The 27,064-nt window shown below is 38.2% G+C and overlaps 1 protein-coding gene across 4 annotated transcripts in view; it reads right to left on the bottom strand.

The window, feature by feature from the left end:
- Window positions 1-5,357: 5,357 nt before the first annotated feature.
- LOC124157175 (chitinase-like protein PB1E7.04c) overlaps window positions 5,358-27,064 on the bottom strand; it is a 42,658-nt gene continuing 20,951 nt past the window's right edge. For 2 of the 4 annotated variants that reach the window (XM_046531706.1, XM_046531705.1), the window contains exons 2-14: window positions 19,392-19,572; window positions 18,988-19,137; window positions 17,821-18,053; window positions 17,433-17,700; window positions 16,552-17,009; window positions 15,757-16,007; window positions 15,412-15,677; window positions 13,850-14,305; window positions 13,003-13,131; window positions 11,590-11,847; window positions 10,607-10,792; window positions 8,761-8,871; window positions 5,358-7,735 (exon numbers count right to left, since the gene is read on the bottom strand). In XM_046531706.1, coding sequence (XP_046387662.1) covers window positions 7,622-7,735; window positions 8,761-8,871; window positions 10,607-10,792; window positions 11,590-11,847; window positions 13,003-13,131; window positions 13,850-14,305; window positions 15,412-15,677; window positions 15,757-16,007; window positions 16,552-17,009; window positions 17,433-17,700; window positions 17,821-18,053; window positions 18,988-19,137; window positions 19,392-19,572 — 3,061 coding nt within the window. In that variant the 3' untranslated portion in view covers window positions 5,358-7,621. Of the gene's footprint in view, window positions 7,736-8,760; window positions 8,872-10,606; window positions 10,793-11,589; window positions 11,848-13,002; window positions 13,132-13,849; window positions 14,306-15,411; window positions 15,678-15,756; window positions 16,008-16,551; window positions 17,010-17,432; window positions 17,701-17,820; window positions 18,054-18,987; window positions 19,138-19,391; window positions 19,573-21,222; window positions 21,409-27,064 lie in introns of those variants that run through there. The other 2 variants (XM_046531702.1, XM_046531704.1) reach the window with 2 other exon arrangements.

The following is a 27,064-nucleotide window of genomic DNA, read 5'->3' as shown; positions in this document are numbered from 1 at the left end:
ACCTAAACCATTCTTTCCCTTCACTTTCCTAATGCATCCAAAGACAAGGCAAGTATTTAAGGCTTTCCTTACTCTTCTGTTCACTGTGCTCCTAGGATTTTTATTTTCAAGATTCAATAGAGGGGGCAGGGTTCAGAGTTAAGGTCTAACAGCTGCATAGAGAGTCATTTTGCACAGGGATCATTGGAGAAAGCATTCCAAAAGGAAAAAATGGTCATTTACAGGAGGTGAGCGCAGAATAGAGGTGATGATTTAGAGAAGTTTTACAGTACTTACAAAAAGACCAGATTCAAAATGTAATTTGGACTAATTAGGAAAGAATTTATTTAAAATTTGACAATCAAATTTAAAATGTAAGACATCAAATGAGGCACCCCAATGAGGTAATATTGGATTGATTCTAATGTAACAAAAGAAATATTCTGTGTGAATAAGAGCAAAATCTGTAGTGGACATTGAAAAAATGGAAACAGCAAAAATTATTAATTTGGATTAAAAAGTTATGTGAAACCATGCGAAATTTGTTGATGTCATAGATTAAATCTTGGGTGTAAAAGTGTTGGTAAAACCATTGATCAGCTTTAAAATAATTTTTTTCTAATGTGGCATATCAAAAAAAATTTATACCATATTTTCCAGCATAGAAGACACCTCAGAAAATCATCTCTAAAAGGGGCCAATTATTGCTAGTTTTAAAAACTTTTATGCCACGCTACAGAATCTATGATTGCCACATAGGGTCCATATGTTTACCCTTCCCTGAAGTTAGTTTCCCTGCTCAGTACCTTGCATGCCACGATTGGACTTGCCACATTGCAATCATATCTGACAATTTCATTCATTTATCATTTTATTTTAAATTGCATTGCCAGTATTGCTCACCCAATACTTCAAAAGGAATACTTTATTACTAGTGAAACTTCAGGGTCATCTTACATGCCCCATTGGCAGTTACCTAACATGCCAGAATACAGTTTTGCTGCTTTACGACCTATAACTTTTCATGATTCTGAACTTTTCCACCCAGTTTAATTAATTCTCTCTCTAACTTGACAAAGCCGTTTCAAATTTTGCTCTTCCATTTGCATCTCAACCAGGGCTAGCTTCATCCATATTGTATTTCTTAACTCCCTTTATTTTCTCTGTTTCAGAATTATGCTTCTGCTGCACCATTTCTCCTTTACTTACTGCAAAATTAACTCAAATCTTGGTAGAAGGTAACATATGGCAAACAGAAATTTGCAGTTTGGTAAGTGGGATAAATGATTAATGGAATATAACATGATTGCACTGGTGAAATAGTAACAGCATGAAACAACTATGTAGAATGTCTGTCATGACAACAACTATGTATGTATTTGCAATGAAATGGCCCTTGGACAAAAGGTGGTGAAATTTTTTTGTACAGAAAATGAAAGGAGTATTTCTGGTGGATACCCGTGTGCATTCAAAACCTGTTCCATTATTTGAAGTAGTGCACGGACATAAAAAGGGAACTTATTATATTAATCAAAAGTATTTAGGGCAAACAATGAATAATATGTAATTTAAAAAATAGTACAGACAAAAGTTTTGAATAATGAAGTCTGAGAATTGCAACTCAACATAGAGCAGGAAAGATATAAAATCTGATGTAGGTACTGAAGATTTGAAAACATTATCAATATTCGAGTGTTCAGTGATTAATACAATACTGACAGAACCAACAACACATTGGTGTAGGACCTCTTGCCAGTATCCACTCCATTTGACTCTATTATATTTATAATCAAGTATGTTCCTAAGGGACACAGTTGTCCCGGAATAATAAATTTCATTTCCTATTCTATTCCATCCATTGTCAATTTCTTTTTCAAGGCAGGCTTTCTCTTTGCTTAAATATTTTTTAAGCCTTTTGTAACAAGGACACAGCCATCTAGAAAAAAACCAATGTATAATCACACTAATGACCATTATTATGACATAGTAGGCATCGTCAGAAAATTGTAGGAAGTTTATGAAAATTGACTACATTGACTGTCAAAAATAGAAAACTTACACTTACCTTTTACTTTATTGTGGCAAATTTGCATTGAATTATAATGACATTAACAAATCACAATCTTGTGTTATTGTTTTCTAGTAATTTCTTATATTCTTGTACACATATTGTATTCTTATTCATTTGATTATCTTTCGCAAATTAATTATCCATCGCTTCCAAGAGACTCGACCATTAAAATAATACGAAACATGTACTCATAAATATAAGTCCACTTCAAAATTCAGTGGATATCCACTAATTGTGGATATTCACCAGCATTTCCACATGACATATAGTGGATATCCACACACTTAGTAGGTGATTTGGCATATGCAAAAGTAAAAATAATGGATGTCCACAATTTAATAGCTATCTACAGAAAATTAAGTGGACATGAGAACGGAGATTTCCCCAGTGTGCCATGAAGAACTTCAAATTAACTGGATCTTTACAAGATAATATATAGTGGACCAAGCACCACATGTGGATATTCACATATTTGAACGTTTTGCCCACTCGCCCACCAAATGTAAAGGATAATAGGGTGATTTCCAATTATTTTTTTATTGCCTAAATCAAAAGATTATTACCTCTGTAGTACGTATTTCACGCTTTTAGATTTTTAAATGACATCTATTTTTCGCGATTAAATGAAAAGTGAAAATTTTCAAGCGTGGGAAAACGCGATGGCCAAGTATGAATGCTGGGAAAACTCGGTGTGGCGTCGTTCTGGTTCCCGCTGCCGCAAGTGAGGTGAACTTGGGCCGAGACTTAGAGCGCTGATACGACGCAGGATTCTAGCAGGTAGCAGAGTACCCTGCTAGCTGGTAGCACTTGGCTTAAAAAAGGTTTATTAATACCTTATCAAACGAAGAAAACTTTCCGACCTTAGCCAGTTTTAATAGGTGATTATTAAGACATGTTTCCCTGAGCTCTGTGCCTCATGCATGCATTGGTAATCTCAGACAATATAAAACTCCTATCTAATGGTATAGAAACTAGATCCCTGTGACGTCACGTGGAGTGGCATCGCATGGGCGCCAATCTGGCCTTTTTCAAATGAGAATAAAATTGACCATTGCCATTCGTCTAAACTGGGATTTCTAAAACCAAATAATTTGAATATTATGAATACACTAATGATGGGTAACGAATCGCTATCAATGCCTTTCGTTTTCTTTGACGATGGAAACTACCCTATTATAGTGGATGCCAAAACAATAATTGTGAACATTCTTGCCTCGCACCTCAACTACTGCTTGCCTATCCAGATTTTCTTTCTTCTACCCTTGTGCAGTCTGAACCATGAACAGATTTCGAATTAGTTTCCCATCCCTCCAGTCTACACCAAAGCTCTTGAGTTATCTTGGTTAGCTTTACCCAATCAAAAATTTCAAAATCTTTTTCAAACGATGAAAGCACATAAAATCTTATTAAATTCATGGTTCATATCAACATTTATATATAGTCACCTACGCTCAGTTTAACCTTATTTGAGGATCCACTACTAGTGGATTCTTAGCCATACCCCATACTTGAATCAGTTGGCGATGAATTCTTCTGAAAGCTTAATCAAGATTACTTCGTAACACCCTTCGAAGGGTCCCTAATCCTCAACCCTTTCTTCGACGAGCTCACCCTCGCTGGCCCCTCTCTTTGACCCTCTGAGCGGCTAGGCTCCCTCCCCAAAAGTGACCGCTCTGACTGCATTTTGAAAATCTATCAATCAATCCGATCATCAAAAATTGATTGTTAGCATTGCACTCCTGCCAATCACGCAATCAAGTACGTCTTTGAACCGTGTTTCTGCGATGAAAAGTAATGATTTTATTTACTTTGCTAAAAACATGGCCGCAGACCACCAGAAAATGGCCATTTTAGCAAAGTTAACAAAATCGTTACTTTTCATCGCAGAAACATGGTTCAAAGATGTACTTGATTGCTTGATTGGCTGGAGTGCGATGCGAACAATCATTTTTTGATGATCGGATTGATTGGTTGATTTTCAAATATCAGTCAGAGTGGTCACTTTTGGGGTGGGAGACCCACCGCTCGGAGGGTCAAAGAGAGGGGCCAGCGAGGGTGAGCTCGTCGAGGAAAGGGTCCCGGATTAGCGAACCTTCAGAGTGCTTCGGCAAAAGTGCTGAGCGCATGGCAGGGAGGAGGAAAAAGTATGTTCACAGCAGCCTGCCGTACGAACATACCAGGTACGTTCACAGCAGTGAAAGGGTTAAGAAGAATTCACCCATTGTTCCAAATACATACCTTTCTTTTTTCTTTCACCGTATTACTTGGATCCTCTCCATTTGAGTTTTTGTGTGATTTCAGTTACGTGTGCTGTATCGGTCATTCATATATGCATCGCCGAAGTAGCTATGACAAATGGTGTGCTATTGGTGGCCAAAAAAGTAAATCATTCATTAGTCATTATGACCGAAATGGCGTGAAGTACGCATTTTGGTCATCATGATCAAAGTGGCAGTGAACGTGTCAGTGGCGTAGGCAGAAATTTCGTTCTTGGGGGGTCCAAAATCAGGGAAGAAAATTTTTTGAAAAACAGGGTACTAAATAATGGTTTTAAAACTAATTTTAATACTTTTCATAATCGAAAAAACATCATTTGTTAAATAAATATTTTGTAAATTCACGATTTTTTAATATTTTGTTTTCTATTATGAAGGAAGATAATGGCGTTTTTATATTACGGGGGGGGGGGGGGAGGGGATCCAGGCCCTCCGTACCCCCCCTGGCTACGCCACTGGAACACGTAAAAAATTACTACATATGTATACCCCTGTTAGTAAGTCCACAAATATTTTTCCTTATCAGAGAATCTAATGCTAAAGGCAATTTTATGACAATCAAGTTTAGGCATAACACAATTACCATGATCAATCACACAAAATTACTGTCCTTTATTTTTTCCATAAATATGTCATAGTAACTTGTGATCATTAAGTTGCCTATGACTGTCAAATATATCGAGAGTGAGTATTCATGGATATGGACTGCAACTCAACGCTCTCGAGTATGAGGGCACACTAGAGTGAATAGGCATGAACAGTGAGGGAGAGACATTTTAGAGACTCTGCCCTTAAAGAAGAGTTATGCCTATAAATGACAGGAATGAATGTTACTAAGTAAATTTTCAGAATACATAATTAAAACATCTGTAAAATTATGAGAGGAATTTCCGTAAAGATTACTCTACATAAAAGATGGCCAAATAGCAAAAGAAACTTTCACACTACAGGGCGTTCAATATACATATTAATATCACATAAATGCAATTAGAACCATACTCGCACCTTAGACAAAAAAATTAGGGATGAAAAATGTTTTAGTAATTTATTAGATATATATTTTTTTTATAAATACGACAAATTTTGATAATTATAATCAACACTAGTCACTTTCACAAGTTACAACAGACAAAGTAGCTTATCTTATCATTACCTGAGCAAGCTGCAATAGCAGTAAAAATACTCGCAAAATTTTGTACGCCTAGCTATAGAAATGTATTAAAAGATTAGTCATTTTCCTACCAAGTTAGTTTTAGCCAAATCACTAAAAATTTGATCATGCAACCACTCTGGCTCAAAGCTAGGGGTAGGTAGACCTGATGATTAATAGTTAAAAGCCACCAACAGTACTTTTAAATCCAAGAGCAATAGTAAGTTTGTAGATAAGGAAGTTCCTAGGCAATTTTTGAATCAGTCAAGGATATTATTCTGAACAACAAATGAGTAGCTAGTTGTATTATGAAGTAAAGTTACAAGTGTAACAAGAATTGTTAGCCCAAAGAAATACCTATCTTCATTCTCTTTCATCTCCCACAACAAACTATAATTTTGAAAGCTTTTTTTTACAGAAAATATACCTATTTTTACACTGGAGATGCCTCTTAAAATGAAGATGATACTAATTTGGATGCAACAAACTCCATTAATTTAGTGCCGCATTCATTTAATAGAGAGACTTTTTTATCGTGTTAAAGATATATTTATATAAATACAAGGTATCATAGTAGAAGCATGTATGAATTGTCATTACAGATCACAAAATAATTCATTCCAGGCAATTGCACAGGCAATAAATACTCTTGAGGGAATTTGAGGAAAGAGTAGAAACCACACACTGTGGTACAGTCATGAAATAGTAAATACTAACTAATTCACATAAAACACATTCAAATCTGTACATCTCTTGTCAGTTGATATTACACCCACATCGACTTTAGAAGCCAATTAAAATTATAGCTATTTATTTACATATTTTTTCTTTTTTTCTTTTAAAGCAACCCTTTGATGAGTGAAGTTTGTTTTTTTCTGTTAGCTTAATAGGTCATGTGATGCATTCTACTAGACTTCCTCCGAGGCCAATTAGATTCGAGAGAAAAATTCCAAATGAAATCAATTCATTTAAAAGGGTAAGAATTGAGATTTCAATTTAAAACAGAACAGACCCCGACCATGAATTTCAGGGGTTAAGCACACGGTTCACTCCACAAACATTAAGCTGAGATTCGATAAAACTCTCACAACTGTGCAAACCCTGAAGAGCACACACATTTCACCTTCATCCAACAGGTTCAAATAAGTTATCAGGTATTTTTAGACTCTATTTGCCCATGCTCAAAGCATGAGTGCTTGTACTCATTCCACAGCAGGCAGACTTAAAACACTACATAGAATACAGAAACAGGTTTGTTCCATGTCAATGCCCAAACAGGTGATGTGATCAAATTGCAGCACCAGTTTAAAAAATTTAGAGAGCATTTACGTAACATTTGTATGAGAGCTATTTCCTCAGAACAATCACAGAAACAGGTACATACTGAGAGTACAAAATAGACTTAAAGACTACCATTAAAAGAGTGCAGAGGAGAAAATGCTGCTAAAGCAAGCCTTACACAATATTCAAAATAAACAAATTCTTTGTGTAATAAAATGTGACTACAGGGACAAGTCCAAAATACATGTTTCACAAGTACATTTACACACACAAAAGCTGCCGAAGATTTTTTTTAACCTTTAGAACTATATATAATCTTAGAGATAAAGGTGTACTGATTCAATATTCACATTTTACAACACACATTCCTTAACAGCACAGAGATTTCAAACAAGATTTGATTTCACCTCTTAAGCATTTGAAGTATGTAGTCAGTTTTTGGCTAGGGATTAATGTAAAACACAAGACCCACACCACACGAAAGTACCGCATTATTTTGCACACCAACCTCAATAAACCCAATGGTATTCTTAAAAGCATGCCACCAGGAAGAGAGCAGAGCTATGAGGCTTTGAAATGATAGTGTAAGACCATACACCTCATAAAGTTTAAATGGAAGTTCGATAAAATATACTATCCATCTCCATTATATTACTTCTATCTATGTATGTACAATCAACTTCCATAGTCACTAAAGATCAAACACAACCAACACCTCATCGAATCTTTGTAATATGAATCAGATATCTATAAACATGGGATGGACAGGCCAAACATAGTTAAAACTTCCACACACAAAACAAAGCCACAATTTTAATGAGGTCCTTGATAATTAAGGCGATTGCTATTCCTAAGGCACAACGTTTAGGGATCGAGAAGAGGGGCAGGGAGGGTATTTACATAGTTCCACGCTTTTTCAGTCATCTCCAACTGATCCTTGGTTTTACCAAATGCCACTATTTCCCAATGCACATCAACCTGAAAATAAGTACTTGTTGTCAATACCCACTTTCAAATAAGTTAACAATCAATTAGCAGTGGTACAGTGAGGAAAATATTTGTACAATCTAAATCAAGAAACCACAGTGTGGGTCTAGGAACACATACAATGACTTATTGATATTACTATATTGCTCTGAATATTTCCCCTGAATTGATTAAGTTTCAAGGATCCTCATGGCCTGAAAGCTATTGGCCCGTTAAAGAATGCACCTTCTTGCCATATTATAAAATGAAAACTACCGACTAAAAGCTCTAACGCTACCTCCGTGTCACTGCAAGCAAGAGAAAAATTGTGCAAAATTCTGGGTTGTGAAAAAGTATCTTTTGAGTATGCATGTGAATAACACAAATTCAGGGTAGAGGGTCCAGTTCCTCTCTCTGGGCCACCTCCCACTTCGAGGATATTTATCAAGGGTACCCAAAGGCTACACCCAGGATTTGAACCTGGGAAACTTCAATTACTACCCAGGTACTCAAAACACTAGGCCACCATGCTCCCTGGCAATACATGATTGACTGTAAAGTTATTTCAAAATACCAAGAGAGAAATGTGACGAAAATATCTACATCATGACAATACATGAGCCTTCTACACACAAACACAATCTAGCAAAAATAGCCAAATACGGGACTAACACATGAGACATCCTATTTATCCAGCACCCCGAAATGCAATAACAGAGAAAATAATTACTTGCTAAAGGAAGACAGAAGGAAGGTAGGATACTTGGCTAGTAAATGTATGCATCACAGAATATATTTTGGAACTTCCTGGGCTGCCAAAAAAGATCATTCTTCAAAAATAATAACTGGGGTGCATATACAGAGCAATACAGTGGATCAAATAATTCTTATCCAATCAAGACTTTGAGGGATCCATTTAGGCCAAACTTATTAAAATAGGGTTAGTGCTGGAACTAAACTCAATGAAAACCAAGTTAAGCCCATTTTCACGAAGACATAAAACATTTGACTGAGTTTTTTATTAGTGGGAAACGTACTTTTGGAAGGTGATGGTTAGACTTGTTGCAAGACACCACATCACCATGAGAGGCAGCAGATGCTGGCTTGTCCTCAAACTGAATTCGCTTCACCACAGGATTCCTTTGGTTCTGTTCCAGCAAAGAAACAAAAACACTCACTGAGACACTGAACCCAAAGACATATGCTAAAATTATAACCGATAGAAAGAAAGCCAAGGTATGGAAAAAAGAGAAAAATCACACACACAGTCCATAACTTTTAGAAAACATGATGTATAATAATAATAATAGCAACTTGAAGTCATGCTTCCCCGAATTAAGTCATGAATGCTACATTAACAGGGATAGCATCTAAATGACTAGACCATAGGCCATCTAAATGACAATTTCAATACTGCTGTTACCACTAACCAGTGGTGGATGCAGAGTAGGGACAAGGGGGGGCTAAGCAGGGAGGGGGTAACTTCCCCGCAATAGTGGGGGTCCAAAAAAAAATTACCATCTTATTTATTGCGAATGGATATCCAAGGGGGGCTTATAGTCCTCCTTTTGAAACAGCAATTTATGGATTAAATGTATTGCAAATACTGCCTTTTACCAAATTTAATAACTTTTTGACCATCCCTCAAAAAATACAAGATGAGGTTTAAATAAAGGCTTGTATTACATTCTAGGAATTTGAGACCAAATAGTCATCTCTGCCAACAATTCACTTCATGATAAAGGCAAAGCAATGGTTTTCTTCAAAACAAGGTATTTACAATATAAATCAACTATTGCCATCAGTAACCCTTTCTTACAGTAAACTATTTATGGAAATGATTAAGAATATCGAGCTTCCACAGATTGTAGAAGGGAAAATTCTCTTTGACATCACCTTGCCCAAGTTAAGGGTAGCGTTTGCTGTAAGTTTCTTTTGATAGCCTCTCTTGCCATTCATGTAGTATTTTTGTACCCATCTATTTGGCTGTTTGTAGGTGAAAGTGATAGCAGTTTACGGGGAGGGGTTAAGTGTTGATAAAGATAGTGACTGTGGCTATTATATATTCTGAAAAGTTATGTCATCACTGAGCCATTTCCTTTACAGATGAAATTTGTCTGGCTAAGTGATTCAGGCCTTATTTTTCGCTACCTTTCAGCACCACTATACCCTGTTTAGAAATTCATGGGTGCTGAACTTCACTCCCTAGCTGCCCAATTTGCCAGATACTTCTAACAAAAAGTCATAGTCTACATGAAATTTGCACTTTATAGTTATCTAATGTGCAGATACTCTTAATCTCAGTGCACTTTGTGACGACATAACTTTTACAGCGTTATGCTACTTGCTTACTGAAGTCCAGCAGCCATGAGAGCAGAAAAAGAGAACACACAAATCATTTACACTCTAATCTAAGAAAGAGATGGGTTGGTGCAGCTCTTAGGATCTCAGTTCTACTGCTTCTCGAGCCTAGAACTGCAGTCGGAACCAGAGCAAAAAAGAATCATTGCCGAATTAATTATGACATAACACAACGAGTATGCTTTTCTTCAGTATATTTTAGGAATTAAATACTTCTAAAAGAGTGATTTTACCCATCAATTCACTTGAGGTATAACTTGATGAGGTATTTCAGGCAGTTGTTCTAGTAGCCGAATAAAAATTATACATAGCTTTTGAGAATTAATTGATCACATTGGAACTCTTGACTACAAATCAGAACTGGAACTCAGAACTGAAGTAAGAACCAAGCTGACAAAAAAGGAGCTGCCCCATCCTTACTAACTAATAATGCTTATCACAAATTGTCTTTCATATGGCCCCTCAAAACCATTATAAATACAACAGCTGCTAATCCAATGATATTGATGGAATGCCACTTACCTTCACTGGGGATGCAGCACAGCGAGAGAGGGGGAAGGCCAAGTTGGAGGACAAGATGGCTGTGTTGACGACTGACCTCAGATGGCGCTGCTCTTCCGTCGAGTGGAGAGCTTCCACTTCCAAAGGATTCCTCATTATGGAAGGTGGCGAAAATAAAACAGATGTATCACCAGCCAATGATTTGCTCTGGAATTGATTCACAAGGTTACACATTAAGCCGAGAGTAATGCATTTTCACATACCACTGTGCACTTAGTTCTTTTTGAGGACATTTATCCAGTCACTTAGACATAACACTTGAGCTTATTTCACTATTTTAAAAGGAGATACTTCCAGTAATAACCCTTTTTTCAGTAAATTCTAACTTCAATGGAAATGAAAATTACCAACTTAGTGACATTGAAAAGACTTTAAACAACCTAAACAATTTTAAACTACTCACTAGTCATTATCTAGGAAGAGAAGATTGGTGGGTTGCAAGAGTGTATGCTTACCCAGATAGTATGCAAAAATGAGGAGGAAAAAAAGGAGGAGAATAAAAGGAAGATAAAAATGGGGATGAGAAGCTATTGCACGCTGATTATGAGTGACATGACAAAACATCGACGAAAAAGTACTTAAAACAAAGCACAATCAGTCACATAGTAAAATCCACCTCGGTCAATGTAGAAAAACAGATTGGGTCATACTACAGGTTGAGAACTGGAACCAATGAAACCCAGAGAATGATAGCGAAAAATAAAATCATTTCATTTCTAAATTTAAGAATAATTTTCCCCCTCATCCCTTCCCTAATTCATTTCATTGGGATAACGTAGAATACATAGAGATAATTTCATTTCAAATGTAATTAGCTACATCCTAATCACAGTGCAATTCGAACAGTATTATGGAATATTTCGCTATCAATACTCTTCAAATATATTAAACATTACTATAATCAGGAGAGCAAATTCATACAGAAATAAAAGGGGTAGACTTACCGGTGTCTCTAAAAAAGAGCTGTCAGTGACACCTGGAACGGAAACATTGGTTGGAGTGCCCCAAGCCTGAGCTAAAGCTTTGCGGGCACGTCGGCCTTCCCTGACTGTACCAGTATTCCTAGCACCACAGCTAGTACTGGAGGGCAGAGCATTTTCTTTTCCACTTGGAGATAGATTGGATATGGTGGAATTGGGGGATGTCATGGTATGACCATGTCTTGAGACAGTTGTTGCATAGCCACTATCCTGAAGACCAGTCTGTAAAACGATCGAAGAAAGTGAAAGCAATTATGCCAAACTTCTATTTCAAACTCCTCCACAGGATATTTCCCAAGATTTCACACAAATATTAGGTCCACTCCATTTTCTCATACGAACAATGCTCCTAAACTGTACACATCCTTCAAATTTGCATTAAAAAAAGCTGCAATATAGCAATACTCACTCTGATCAAAGGCCAACAACCAGTGCGGGTACAAATAAGTTAAGAAAGTAATAAAAGTAATTACCAAATGTGCGCGAACCTAAGACAAGACCTTTTATTTTCTAAACCTACTCCTGAAGAAAAGATGGATCATCTTACAATCAGATGCAAAATTTTCATCATCAAATGTGGGTTGCATAATCTAAATTATGGATGCCCTAGTCTGATGCCTGATAGCTTTCGAGCAAAAACAGACATTAAAAATATCAGCAGCATAATTTAAATTATTCTATGCTATAAAAAAAGGTTGGTAGCGGAAGGGAAGCACCTTAAGCTTTGGAATAATTGTGAAAGGACACAAAAAACTAGACTAGACTTCATACATGTCGTCTGTTTCAGTGGCATGTGCTGGGAAATATGACAAAACTAGGGATTAAGGTTAGTTATAAAAAGAAAATGATGCTGTAAACACAACTGTTAACATTAATTTGACAATTCTAGTGAGAGGCAGTGGATCCAAAAGTTTCAGAAGTATTTATCAAGTAGAAATTCTAATTTTACTTTAACAATAGTCTCTGTGATTGCAATGCCCATGCTTCGAATTCTGCCAAGTATTTCTTAAAACAAAACTTAACAAAGTAAAACACTAAACATACAAAAGATCTGTTAACATTTTCATGAAATCTGTAAGTCCACTTTGTACTTGAAAAAATAGCCATTTGCTCACAACCTCATAAATATCCAATCCAGCTTGGTGATTAAAAGGTGACATATGATGATAAACTTTAAAACAAACATAATTATCTACAATAATCAGTCTGAATAAGCCTCTTCCACTCAAGCTAAAGAAGTGTGTCCCATTCAATCAATGAAAACCAAATGAATTCAAGTATGTTGTGAGGCTTCAAGACCAGTATCACCTCATATTTTCATGGTCTATTCTATATGATTTCAAGACCAATTGCTTAAAACTAAAAAAAATCACTTACTCTATTGTTTCCATTGGGGTAGGGCACATTAGTCGGAGTGTCAGTCTCAAAGTGGGAGTTGGAGATATCAGGCTGCTCCTTCTTGATGATTTCTGTCAAGTCCTCCACCAGTCTGGTAGGTGTCTGAGGCTGCAATGTAAGCAAGACAAATACCTAGCATCAGCTTCTCATGGAAACTAACAATTAAATTTTTTCCAGCCAGCATACACACTCAATTTTTAAGATACGACAATAGTTAGTCCCAACACAGTTTCAACCTCTCAACTTTCATTCTAGGAATTTCTTCCCCACAGATCATGCTTAAATAATTTCTCAAAGATCTGGTTCCAAATTATGCATCATAAGCTATGCTGATAACAAATATAAGACCACAATCTATGAATCCACAATGAAGAAATCATACTCAATAATACTGAACAGTGGGGAGGAGTGGACCTGGTTATACAACATAAAAAACCAAGTGACATCAAGAATTACAATCACCACATAGTAGTAATCTTTGATGTTGGCCACCAATTAAAACTTTCATAGTAAACAAAACTTCTTTTTGCATTAGTATGAGACAAATCCCCTAGTAAGCACAGTAACACAAATGCATCAAATACCATATAATTTTACCAAACGTTTATGCCATTATTTAAAAATGTTTGTCCAAGAAAAAATAAAAACAGATCGCCAAACAATAACCAAAATTCATCAATGGAGCTAAAATACCATCAAATTAGCAGCTAATTGCCCAGGAAAACAACTTATTTATAAGAGGGCATCATTTATACACCCATATTGCATGTATCACATAATAAACTTTGCCAAAGATAAGCATTAATGAAAATATGGATGAACTTACGGTATATCTGACCCCACCATTCTTCTTCTCCATTTCAGCAAGGGCATTTTTGAAAGGCGTAGGGGTACGTGGGGTGGCCTCCACAAGGGAACGACGAATCTTTGGCGTGCAAGCATTTTCCTGTTCTATCTTCACTGTGTCTTGAATCACAGGGTCACTGGGTTGAACAAGAGGAGAGGAGGGGGGAGAGGGACGGGAAACACGTGGCGTACTCAGAGGACTGTCAGAATGGAGAGCCCTTTTCCGACTACTGCCCAGCCTGTGCAGTGGCGTGGACGACATCCCAGCATCAAAGGACAGGTTGGGACTATTGAGGAACTGGGAGGGACTAAAAGGCAAGGGCTTGATGGGAGTTGATGTCTCTGATTTGATGGGAGTGGTGGGGAGTTGGAAAAACTGGGAAGTATGAGGGACAGGGGAGAGGGGTGTGATGGTGATCTTAGAGGGCAGGGATGTCTGAAAGTAAGACACAAATGGAGTGCATGAGCAAACATTTTCAATTCACTTTGAGAAGCCAGCAATATATATATAACAATTACACATTACTAATAGAAGGATTCACAACTTTGTTACATTGACGAGAAGTTTTCCACCGTATTGTTCATACGACTCAATTTCTTCTGGGTTTCACAGTCTAAATTTATTCCATAAAGTCAGTTTTGCTCGCATTCCAAGTGGTGTTGGATGTATTGAAATTGCATAAATGTAAAGACGACATTATAGTAATGCAACACAATATAGATTTTTTTTCAAATAGCTGCCATTTCTTAGTTGTACCTTAAAAATGAATAACTGATTCACTTAAAGAAATTACATCCATTCATAAAATGTTCATCATAATAACTTTTAAATACATCCTTAAGAGCACAAATGAAAAATTGACAGTGAAACCATGAAGAAATTAGTCAGTTTTGTAAATATTTAATAAATAACCAATGCCCAATGTATGTTGTTAAATGCTTAAAAAGAGTCGGAATTCCCGTCCTATAATAAGATAAACAATGCAGATAAAATCCTGGAGAAGTTATTGCTGCCAATGGTGGCAGTAAGTTAAGTCTCCTTAGCATAACGAGTGACGGGTTCAAATGTCACTGAGGAGGTTTTTCTCCGCCAGCAAGAGCATAGATATTTTCCCACAAGTGGAGGGCCCAGTTAGTCATTTCACCATTACAAATGAAGGGCACAAATAAATTGACAATTACAAAGGCAGTCAATCTCTGTAGATAGAAAAATAGCTTTTATGTAAATATAACCTGATTATGCAAATCAAGGCAACAAAACCAAGATTTTTTTCAAATGAATGTCCATTCTCTAGAGATACCTTAAAAATATGTCGATGGTGAAAAGAAATCACCTACATTCATAATATATTTAGCATAGATACCAAGAATTCCATATTTCAGAGCATGCATGAACAAAAGCAACTTCAAACTTAATGGTAATCAGTTTCATTATAATTTATCTTTTACTTAGATGAATTTTCATGTGTACATGATAAATAACGCATGAAACAATTCTGTTTGGATGACTCTGTGAAAATTAGGGCAGAACTATTAACTTACTTTCAAAATATCCTTGCAGGGTGAACTAAATGACTTCACCAAACTTCCACTCCCTGACCGATCTTTGGATAAGCTGACGGGACACCTTCGCCTCCTCGATGGCCCTCGCCTGAGAATAGGTGGGGTTACAGCACAACTTGTTCGCGCAGTACGATTTTCACTGGCATTAGCAGCAGCTATACTGTTAGCTATCGTACTTGGACTTGGAACCAATTCATCCTCATTTCCTCCGTCATTGCTCACGGACTGACAGCTGAATGAATAGCCTGTATACAAGTTAAGCAGCATAAAAATGAGGTTCTTCCAGAAAAGAGCCATTATTACATCTTTATAAAAAATACTGACCAACATGAAGCCTCTTCCTAGAAGGTGGATGTACTTCTCCAGAGGTACCAGACACAAAAGGTCTAGGAGGGGGGGTAGACAAACCAGGTGATGTGTTGTGAGAGGTTAAGAGAGATTCAGAGCACTTAGCTTTGTCTGGAGAAGAATAAACTCCAGACACCAAGTCAAGAACACCAAGCCCATTAAAACCTTCCTCGGAGCTTGACTGAATTTTGAACGGACTTTCAGTTAGAACATCAATGTCTAGGTACCTGAAAGAAAAAAAGCAATAATGTACCAAAAGAACTTCATATTGCATTTTCAGAAATACATAGCAACTTGAAGAACAGAGAACCTCCACTATACTTCAGTTGCACACCAATTGAGGAAGCATTGTGGCAGTCAAAATTTACAGTAAGAACTATTCCACACCAAGATGCATCCAAAAGCATACATATTACCTCAAAAAACTTACAATCATTTAACCCAGATAATTAAAATACTTCCATGACTTCAAAAATTAAGTGATTGTTAAGAATATGAAAAAATAAGGCCATACAATTTAACATTAGATCTGCCATTTCTTAATGAAGCAAAATTTCATTAGTTAATCAGGGAAAATAGCTTTAGGTATATAGCATTAATAAACAAAAATTGAGAATCTTCCTCAATTTTTACACAATTCCACTTTATATGCTACTTTGCTAACAGAGATAAGGTAATAAATTTGCCCCATAGCAAGTATATAGTAGTATATCATGCCATATAATGCATGCCATCAAAATTTTATGGCATGCATTCAGATTTCACACTCACTTCATCGGGGAGAAGAAATTTGGCTGAGGTGACTGTGTATATTGACTCTCCTCACTGATGGTGTGAGTTCCATTTGATGCTATCCTCAAGTTTTCTCCATCAATTGTCTTTAAACGGCCCTTGGGTGCCGTCGTAGTTGTAACCACATTGGTTATGTTTGACAGTGTCTGGGGCAATGTACAGCCTGGAGAGGCTGCTGTCATGAATGATGACACAGGCAGAGGGGCAGGAGCAGGCTTGATGACCACAGGAGTCAGAAGACCTAATTCCGACTTCTGAGAGCCATCGAGGTTAGTTGTCTGGGCAAGAACAGTTCTGCCAGACACGTTGACCTGGCTAGGTTGTAATAGAGCAACAGATGTTGAACCCGTGATTTGGTAGCCTACACTGCTACTGCCGGAGACACTCCCGACACTACCAGGGGCTTCAAAATATTCCGGTGACGACCATGAATCCTTCTGGCAAAGAAAAAAAGAGAAAGCTCAGCACATTGGCAAGGCATGTCAAATTAGGTTCATTCATCACTCTACCAGCGAGCCAGCCAGAGTTGTACCATGACAGATAAGGCGAGTTAAGTGGGCAACGTAGCCAGGTCTGAAAGGAAAACACCTACGACCAGAAATAAACAAAAGCATTATCTAAGAAAGGGTTCAGCATGCCCTCAAGGGAGATAACAAAAGAAAGGACATTTCCAGGTATTCCTGAAGATTTCCATTTCCATTTAAGTGACAACATCATATACAAAAACGAGGTTGTGGGATTTCAAAAGAGGACTGCAAATGGTGAAACAACACATGCAGTCACAAACATTCTCAACTATCTTCTGTCATGGAACAACTCTGGCAAGCTCTCCACTAGTAGTTTACGTAAAAGAATATTACATCATAATGCTGATTCTCCTTGATCCCAATGTAGGCCATCATTCCAGGAGTCTCTGGTGAATCTGTGTTGGTGGTTCCTTGTGAATCCTCAGCATCGCATGCAAGGGGGGACATTTCAGCAGGGAGAGGCGATGCCGTCACGACAGGCGTTACCCTTCTGGAGCCCCTTCTTCCTCGTCTACGACCAGTCTCGCTTGATTCATTCTCGTCAACTTCAAATTTTCTTCTCATTGTAGAATTCCAATGATTTTTGATGGCATTGTCAGTCCTATAACAACATACAATGTTAATTTACTCCACTGGTATAGGACATTGCATGAAAATGCCATTATCAAACGTGAACATAGCATCCTACAAACACAAAATTGAAATCAAATAATTTACTAACCTCCCTGGTAATAGCTTTGCTATTTTTGCCCATTGATTTCCCCACTGGCAATGGGCTTCATATATAATTCTATCTTCTTCTTCTGTCCATGCAGTTTTCTTTATTTCTGGATTGAGATGATTATGCCATCGCTCACGGCACTGCTTCCCTATTCTCCCCTTCAAGTGTCGAGCAATGAGTGTCCATTTTTTAGGTCCCAGCTTTCCCACAAGTTCCACCACTAATTCATCCTCCTGAGAAAACAAGCAAACATTTCAATGCAATACAGCAATAAGGTTCTTAACTACACAGCATCTAAGAACAATATATACACCCATTAGAAAAGTAAAAGCATAAATGGTATGGGGAAATATGCAATAGCTACTGCAAAGATTGAATCAAATAAAAAATAGAAGAGAGTCATCCAAAAGCAGGATTCTTATTTTCAAGTATCAAACAGATTTCACCAAACAAAACAAGTCTAAATAAATAAATAATAAAATTATGAATATCAAGCTCTCATATGAAAATTAATATCAACAAATATCAAGAAATAGAAAGCAAATACTTTCCGATTAACACCAGAAAATAAGGCTTTCCTAATATGGGATTAAAATATAACAATAACAAAATATATATATTAAAATTCATCCGCTTTACAATACAGGATATATAGCAGTTAACTTTCACCAGCACACAGTTTCAATTGTTAGCATTCAGGGACAGACTACGTATAATTCCCAACTTTATACCCTGACTGCAAAGCAAAGGTACTGGTAATGATGGTTCACCATAAGCATAAAAAAATGACGAAATTTATTAAAGAACTGATTGTTCCAGGCGAAACTTTGCGGAATATATAAATCACTTAATATTAATAAAAATGAAAACTGTGTTTTTCAAAACTGTGCTAAATACATTTTAAATTCATTTGCAAAAAAATGGTACATGGAATGACAAGTTTTTCCCTTTCATGTATTTAAAAAGACAAAAAAACCTCCGGCAGTGACCAATAATTAGCAACCATTAGTGAAATATAATCAATATTAGTGCAAGGATAATTTTTTGAACTATTTAAAGAAAAAATGCAAGATAATACAAGAAAACTCAGCACAAGTCAACCACACTCAAGTACTAATTTAGCAGCAATACACATTTTATAATAAAAACTGTAAGCATTAAATATACCTCTTTTGTCCATGGGCCTTTAACTAATTCAGGATTAACTACTTTGGTCCAACGCTGCTGACATTGTATATCTGAACGGTCTGGGAAATGCTGAGCAACTGACTCCCAATGCTCCATATGAGCCTCTGCCAAAAGTTTCAATTTCATGTCCTAAAAAAGAAAAAATATAAATACCAACTAGTTTACTCAGGGTGAGATAACACACTCCTTCATTAAGAGGTAATGCAGCATTCTTAAAATATAAAACCAGCTAATGTAGAATGAAGTATATGCTGGATTCTTCGATGCCTTTCATTGTTTTTCAGAAAATAATGAAAAACTTATGTAATATATAAGGATTTTCATGACATTATAGGCTAAAAAAAGTATACCAATAAGATAAAATGAATATTTCTTTTGCTTACCTCTTCTTTTGTCCATCTCCCTTTGTTAATAGTTTTCTTAGTAGAATGATTCAGAGAGCTGTTTGAAGCATGTTGCCTCTCCACAGACCCCCAGTTACCTGACGGCACAGGTACACCACATTGTGCACTAGAAGACTCATCTGAAAATTCATCACTGGAACTGTCGTACCCTGAGCGAGAACTGGGTAAGAAAAGAAGAGAAACATGAATGCAAGAAAAATTAACATGAAAATAATGAACTAATTATAAGACAACACAGATAAAAGTGAACAGATTAATCTAGTCACTAATGGAAAACTCAACCTAATGAAAACCTGAAACATGCAAAAACATTAAGTAAAGTGAGTAGCATATGCAACTAATTAAACATGCAGCAGTAATCAGAATGATAATTTTATGAGCAATGATCCAAAAATAAAACAGCAGTAAATACATCATGGCATTCACTGCAACAGCTTTCATAACTTTTCAAGATGAGCTTCTTAATTGTTTCTTACAATATTCATTCAACAAACACCATGCTATGAACCAAATGCGATTTTCAAAGGGTGCTGTTGTACGAGCTATTGCTGTTTAGAGAACTAATCATGCAATGGCTCTAAGTTATCATTTCACAACTGCCTCCATTTCAAAAAAAGCTTTCAATAAGAGCAGATTCAAAACACATATTAAATGAAGTCCATTCAGACAAGGGAAATGCTAACACCTTACACTTCTAATACTTAAGTTCTTTTATTAGCAATCAGGAGTAAAAAATGAAAATTAAGTATAAAATTAGAAAACTTACATCTCACTAAACTAACATGATTGATAATAAATGAAAAAAATCGGTAAACGTTTCATTACACGCTGAATTTTTTTTTCATTTTATTTCCACATTCTCCCCACAACAACATTATCATGTGTTACAAGAGCTTTTAAAAATTGATGGTTCAGAAGGCGTCACTGAATGATCGAGGAATCGAAGCAAGAAAATGAAAAAAGTACGCAGAAGTAAGGACATAAGAAGGAAAATTTTCCGCCCATAAAATGCCAAGAGCTCTCCTTGGAATTCCTTTTAATGCGTCATCGATTTTTGGTGCGGCTTTCGATAAACAACTTTACAGTTCGACGAAAACGAATCTTTACACGAGGCGACCGACTGCGTAGCAAGATCCATTATCAATCGGTAACATACTCAAGTTCTTCCAACTCTACGGAAAGGCGCGAAGGACTGTGAGGTCCTAACAGTGAGCACAGCTGGGGAGTGAATGAGGCGATAGATTGACCATCAACACCTGCCCCAAGAGGCGGAAGCCGCCAATACCCCCCGGCAAGGAGAGGGCTCTGTAAGAATATTAAAATAACTATAAAAAATTGCGGTGTAAAGAAACCATAGGTACGAAAAACTATGAGGATAGTCATAGCTGAAGTAATCACGGAAGATAAGGGAATTGTCGCAGAAATTATTACTGAATCGGTGAAGACTGCATATACTACGGCAGATTCGGCCCAATAGTCTTGGCTGTAAAAACTTTACAAACCAAATGCAAATTTTCCCTCTGTGATGATTTAACTCTTGGTCATGAGGATAATCCCCACATTACATCACCCGCAAAGCACGAAATTCCACAATCACGACTCGCCGAACGCGCGAAATCAGCCTGGGAGGTTAGGACTCGGGCGGCTGGTTACGTCCGGCGGCTCACAAGATAAAAATTTACACTCAACCCAACATGAACGATAACACTGGCATCAACTAATCAAAAGAACAAAATAGTCTCCACAAGTTTCCGTCCGGAAAAAAAGCCGACGATAGCTGCTTAACCTAAACCAAAAACCTTCTTCTTACTATGGCACTTCTATCTTGCACACTTGTATGATCGCAGGCCGGAATCTCGAACAAAAAGGTCTCGAAACGATGTTAACGAAGGGTAAAACATCCATCGATATCGCGAGAACGGCGAAATTAAATCCGTGGTCCCAGCTTTGAGAGCGAACGTCGGGAGCATGTGGAGGACGTGCACTTCCTTGGGCTTTTCGCGCTAAGAAGGTTTTTAAGCGCCACACTCGGGGAGGAGAAGAATGTCGAAGAGGAGGGTACCTGAAGCGAGGGGGAAGGGGGCCGGAAAAGAGAGAGTAGGGGGGAGGGCCGGGGCGGAAGAATGCGTGGACTTGACCACTCCTTTTTGCTTTTGTTGACGGTGGTCGCCCGGATTTCTTTCCCTGCGTTCGGCTGCTGGAGCCCCGAGTGCTACGCACGACTTTTTACAGGATCTTTACATGGCATTAGCGTAAATCCAAAGAATGGACTGGAGGAATCATCACCCAATTGAGGACAAAATGTGATTTCTCAATGACGATACCAGCATAAGGAATAGGAGGATGCCATGAAAATATACGTAGCATTTGCCGTTGTGTGCGTTGAGTACAAAAAACAAGCACTGACAAGCGCCCTAAAGGGGTCTGGCGGGGTATGCTATAGTATAATGCTTGAAAATTTATTTTCATGAAACGCAACATAATATCCTGCGATTCACTTCAAGGGTGATTGTAAGACAGTGAATAAAGTCACTCAGCGAAGTAAAAGCACCTTGGTGAAAAATCAAACCCTGCCAAACACTCTGCAGGTGGCTCTGAACGTATAATTAAGACGCGGGACAGGAATCATACTGCGAATTCACGAAAGTCGCCTTTCAAGGTGTTATAAATTTGGTCTCCTCAACATACAACTCAAAATCAAACACTTCCGTGCATGCCACGGGAGTAAACTACACATGAGGGATACCGCAGCATTCAGATAGACGAGGATTTTAAAAACATCTTCCGCGTCTGCATTTCCACAAGGCCTCCGCAAAGGGGACCCCTATGCACTTTACAACAAGAGGGTAATACCGACGTTAGATAACATTAGATAAATGATTATTTATATTTGTCTTCCGGAATAACCATCTCCACAGATAGTACACTATAGGCAAAAATTCCGTCTCCTACCAAGCATGCCAACCGTAAACTAATAGAAATTACAACGGCGTTCACCTACAAAACAAAGAAATTTATAACAATGGGTAGACTTTCCAAATATTTATAAAGATGATAACAGAAGATGCGCCCTTCAACAAGCAGATGAGGCAGGATGATAAAGAGCCCTTGGTATCCGTATAACTTAACCTCTATAAAAGATCGACAAACACAGCAAGACTAACTTACTTATCCAACGATTTGGTAATCGCTTGTACATAAAATAATTTTAAACTAGCCAAGACTACACCTAAGTCAATGTCATGAATAAACAGGTCTCCCGAAAGATAAACTATCAGCTAACATCGGCTTCAACAGCTAAGTTTCAGGCAATCGTGGTACCAACGTTCTACTCAATGTTTGCACACAAAATGTACGGAGGGGGTGAAGATGAGAAAGCATTAATTAAAACTTCCGAAGACAGAATCCATAGATAACGTAATTCCGTAAGACAATGCATCAATGTAACATTATCCTAGCATTTAGATACAGCTTTCGAACATCTCGAGAGATGAACATAAAACCTTCCTTAGGGATAAAATAAATAATTGGGCATTATCTCTAAATGATGATGACATGTGATTAAAATTTCTGAGGTATAGTTTACAAAAACAAAGTCTAATCACAAGACAACTTGGAAAACAGATAAACCACTCATGAACTTAGACCAAATAAGTAAAGAAGTTTAGAAACTTCGACGCAACCCCAAACAACACGGAATTTAAAGAATCGGAACAAAATTAGATTCCTGGAACTGTGCAGAGGGAGATCCGAAAAAAATGTACAGCTATGAATAGGCCAGGTAAACAGGAGAGGGTCTGTGGGTCCTTCGCTCCAACTGAGACGGTAACCTCTAAGCCAGCCCCTAAGCCAACCTAAAGCTTCGGAAGGACCGCGAGAAAGTGAGGGGAATTCTCTTTTACAACCCAGCACAAGATCAATAGGGAACTGGATATGAGTGAAGTCCCATAAAAGGGCATCTCTAAGCTGTACCTCGCTCACGGCACGTATCCACGAGTAGGCGAGAGTTCCACATACACCACGAAATACAAACAGCATGTTTACACAGTAGAAATTATGCAGGTAACAAATCGAAGAAACAAGACCAATTTAAAAGCATTTATCAATGCGCTCTAAAAAAATACTCAAAGCACTAGCACGGATGCTTAGTTCATACTGTAATTACTATATGCATATGTTTGATAACCATTTGGTGAGCGTGATGAATACCAAATACCCTACAGGGCATTATGTAGATGTAGATGACGAATTAACGCATGGTAAAACTTCTAGCATGCATACGAGTTGTGTCCAGAAAATAAAGGGGCTTTTTATTTATATTTTTTTCATTTATTTGTCCGTCTACATAAATGGTGTCGCCTTCAAAATAGCCCCCATTCGATAGTATGCACTTGTGCCACCGCTTCTCCCAATTCTCCAAACACTTCTCAAGTTCGATCTTTGTGATTGCCTTTAGTGACGACAGGGATTTCTTTTAATGTCTTCTATGCTTTAAAAACGACGGCATCGGACGACGACGTAGGCTCTCTTTATCTATGGAAATAGAGAAGAAGTCATGTCTGGCGAATATGAAGGCAAGAAAATCGTACAATATCGTTTTTGGCCAAAAATTCACTAACAAGCCATATGGAGTGAGCCGACAATCGCATACCTCATAAAACACTGACAAAAAATGGCCTTAAGGTGTTAAATAAATAAATAATAACTCCTTAACCAAAAAAAAACAACCTTAGCTGATATTGTAAACAATGAAGTCCGCCGAAAATGTAATCATAATTCAGAGGCATGTACACCAACATAATAAAATAATTGACAATCTCCAAACTCGCGAGAATTTAAAAATTAAGTTCTGTCATTGTCTAAACACACATCGTATGAGTACATATTTATTCCATTCATGAAACCTTCTGAGGTGGTTTGAATGATACCTCATCGCACAGTCTGGTTAGCGTTTCATCCAGAGAACCTCACGAGGGACGCTTCCGATCATGGCACAGCGTTTTCCAATTGTAATCCACAGGGAGAGAAGCGCGAGCAAACAGGAGTAAATATAACATATGGTCCGAGTGGGTGGAGTATGGACGATGCGCAGTACGCGGGGAAGGGGTTTCGAGGGGATGAAATCGGCACGGCATGATAGACAGAGCTCCACAGGGGGGCCTGAGGAAAGCAGAACCGGCCAGTGCAAATGCGCAAGGGGAGAGGGGGCAGGAAAACAACCAAACTCCCCGCATGTGGGCGTTATCAGGCCCCAACGCTGTAAAGGCGACAGCTGTCTCCCGGGGCGAATGTAACGTGTGAAGGGAAGGGTGGGGGCGGATTCTTTATCGCGGAGAGAAGGGGTGGAGATAAAAGATGGGCGCCTTTTGTCACAGGCGCGACCAAAGCGAACGGATGGTCGTTGTCTCAAAGGAAATCAGAATTAGATCGAGAGGAGGCGAAAAGGTGACGTCAACGCGCGAACAAGACGTATCGGGACCATAAGTCGTATCGACTGAGGTGCCATCATACCGAAAAGAAAACGATGACCTCGCAGAATAAATTGAAATGCAGCAGCATAGAATAGTGCATGCTGGGGCGAAACACCCCCAAAAACGCAATGAGGGACTGAAGAAAGAGGGACAAAAAGACATAATTAATTACGGAAAAAACAATAGAACCCCAGCTGGAGAATTCACAACTATAATACTACGCGTATGCAACAAGTGTTCTCGACGAAATAGACTTCGTCGCTCGGTAATTATATCCGTACATTCAGAATACCGTCGAGGCGTACCCAAAGAGGAAACGATAAGAAAAACCGGATGTCCCGCTTTTAGTGGTGAACGCAATCCGCTGAGACTCCACCCATGATTCGTCCGAACCCGAGCCCAGGATGAGGAAAGAAGAGATAGGAAAAAAACAGACAGGCGAAGGGACTCGAACATAGGAAGGATATTCGACGACACAGGGGCACCGGAAATAAGGCCAGCCGTGCTCTACCAGCCATGCATGGAGAAATTGAGGACGGCGAAAAGGGGGGGGGGTAGAGATAGGGTAAAGGGTGCGGGGATGGCATTATGTGTGTGCGTAGACCGAGGGGGTGGAGAGGGATAATGGGCGGACAGGGTTCCACTAGGGGCGGGGGTGGGCGAGAGAGGGAATCCCGAGGTGGGGTCGAGTCACTCAGGTTAGGTTCTCGGAGGGCTCCCCGGATGGCCTCGGCCATCAGGCGCCTAGAGGATTCGTAACAACGCCCGGAGGGCGTTTGGTTGAGGCAAACACGGCGGATTCCGCTATCTCCGCAACCCAGAGGAGGCGTGCAAGACTGACAAAAGGTGCCCTAAACGGGATTCCCTAAAAGGAAAAGTAATTACGGGAAAGGGCGTAAATTTACTCCCAGGAATTTAAACTTTCCCTCTAAATTACACATACGACGATAGTTAAATTTAATGATACATACACAGTATTGCAATCCTAATTATTGCTTTTGATATATTGCTATTGCTTTTTGCTATTGATTGATATACCGCAGCCCACATATTCTCCCAATTCCATCCTATTTCTATTGCCTCCCTAAGGCTCTTCTCCCCGGTATCTTTCTTTTTTACAACAAGGACTTTTGCATCGGTATCTTCTTCAACTATGTTTCCCACGTGACTGCTGTCCCTGACTAATCCACCTCTTTCTTCTTTGGCATACAGTGATACATAGTGTATTTTATTTTCCTATTTTTCTACATATCCCCGCATCTCTCCAACTATCATCAGCATCTTCCTTCAGCACCAGGCTCGAAGACCTATATTCTTTTCTGCTCTCTTTTTCCGATGGTCCAAAATTCGGAGCCATAGAGTGACACCGCCCACACGAATGTTTTCAACCACTGTTTCCTGATCTCTTCTTTAGACTCTTCGAGCGTAGATGTGGCATCTTTGCTACGGACGCTGCCTCAGCTGAAACTAAGTAATTTCGATGTTGATGGTTTGAGGCGTAAATTTATGGAATTTATTCATATTGAATGAAAATTAAACTGTTATCCCACATAAAATATTTATTAGATCACTACAATGGTTTCGACGCTCCGCGTCATTCTCAGTCCATCCGGGAAAAACATAGTTTAATTTTCATTCAAAAGTAATTTCGAGTTGCTGACAAACTGTGAAGTGGATGTATAAAAAAGTTTTCAGCGCAAGGTATAATAAACATTTAGCACGAATATTAAATGACAATACAACTTCGAGTCACTACACGAGAGAAACAGTCAAAATTTCGACAGCTATTCCCCAAGATCGCATCATCAGAAGATCACGGTAGCAAGGACACTAAGCGGAGGGGCTTTTCCTCCCGCCTGCGCAAAAAAAACTCAATGATACACATCGGAATCGCATGATAACAATAAAATGCACCAATGACTACACTCAGGCCATCTTTAGTGACCACTGCATAAGCTCAAACGAAACGTCATTTTAAAAAATGGCCAACTAAATTTCAACGCCAGAAACGAAATAATAAACGGAGTGGAAAATGAATACTACAGTTACTGGAATATTTTTCCGAGAATTTTAGAAACACAATCCAAATCATTCACATGAGTGAACAAAGACGAAGATTACGTTAAGTATATAAAAATAGGAAAAACCATTCATGTTGTCATTATTCCTAGAGAAAATAAT

The sequence above is a fragment of the Ischnura elegans genome, chromosome 4, assembly GCF_921293095.1.
Source record: "Ischnura elegans chromosome 4, ioIscEleg1.1, whole genome shotgun sequence".
Taxonomy (NCBI): Eukaryota; Metazoa; Arthropoda; class Insecta; order Odonata; family Coenagrionidae; genus Ischnura; species Ischnura elegans.
The sequence above is the reverse complement of the archived record's forward strand: the minus strand, read 5'-3'. Positions and strand labels throughout refer to the sequence as shown.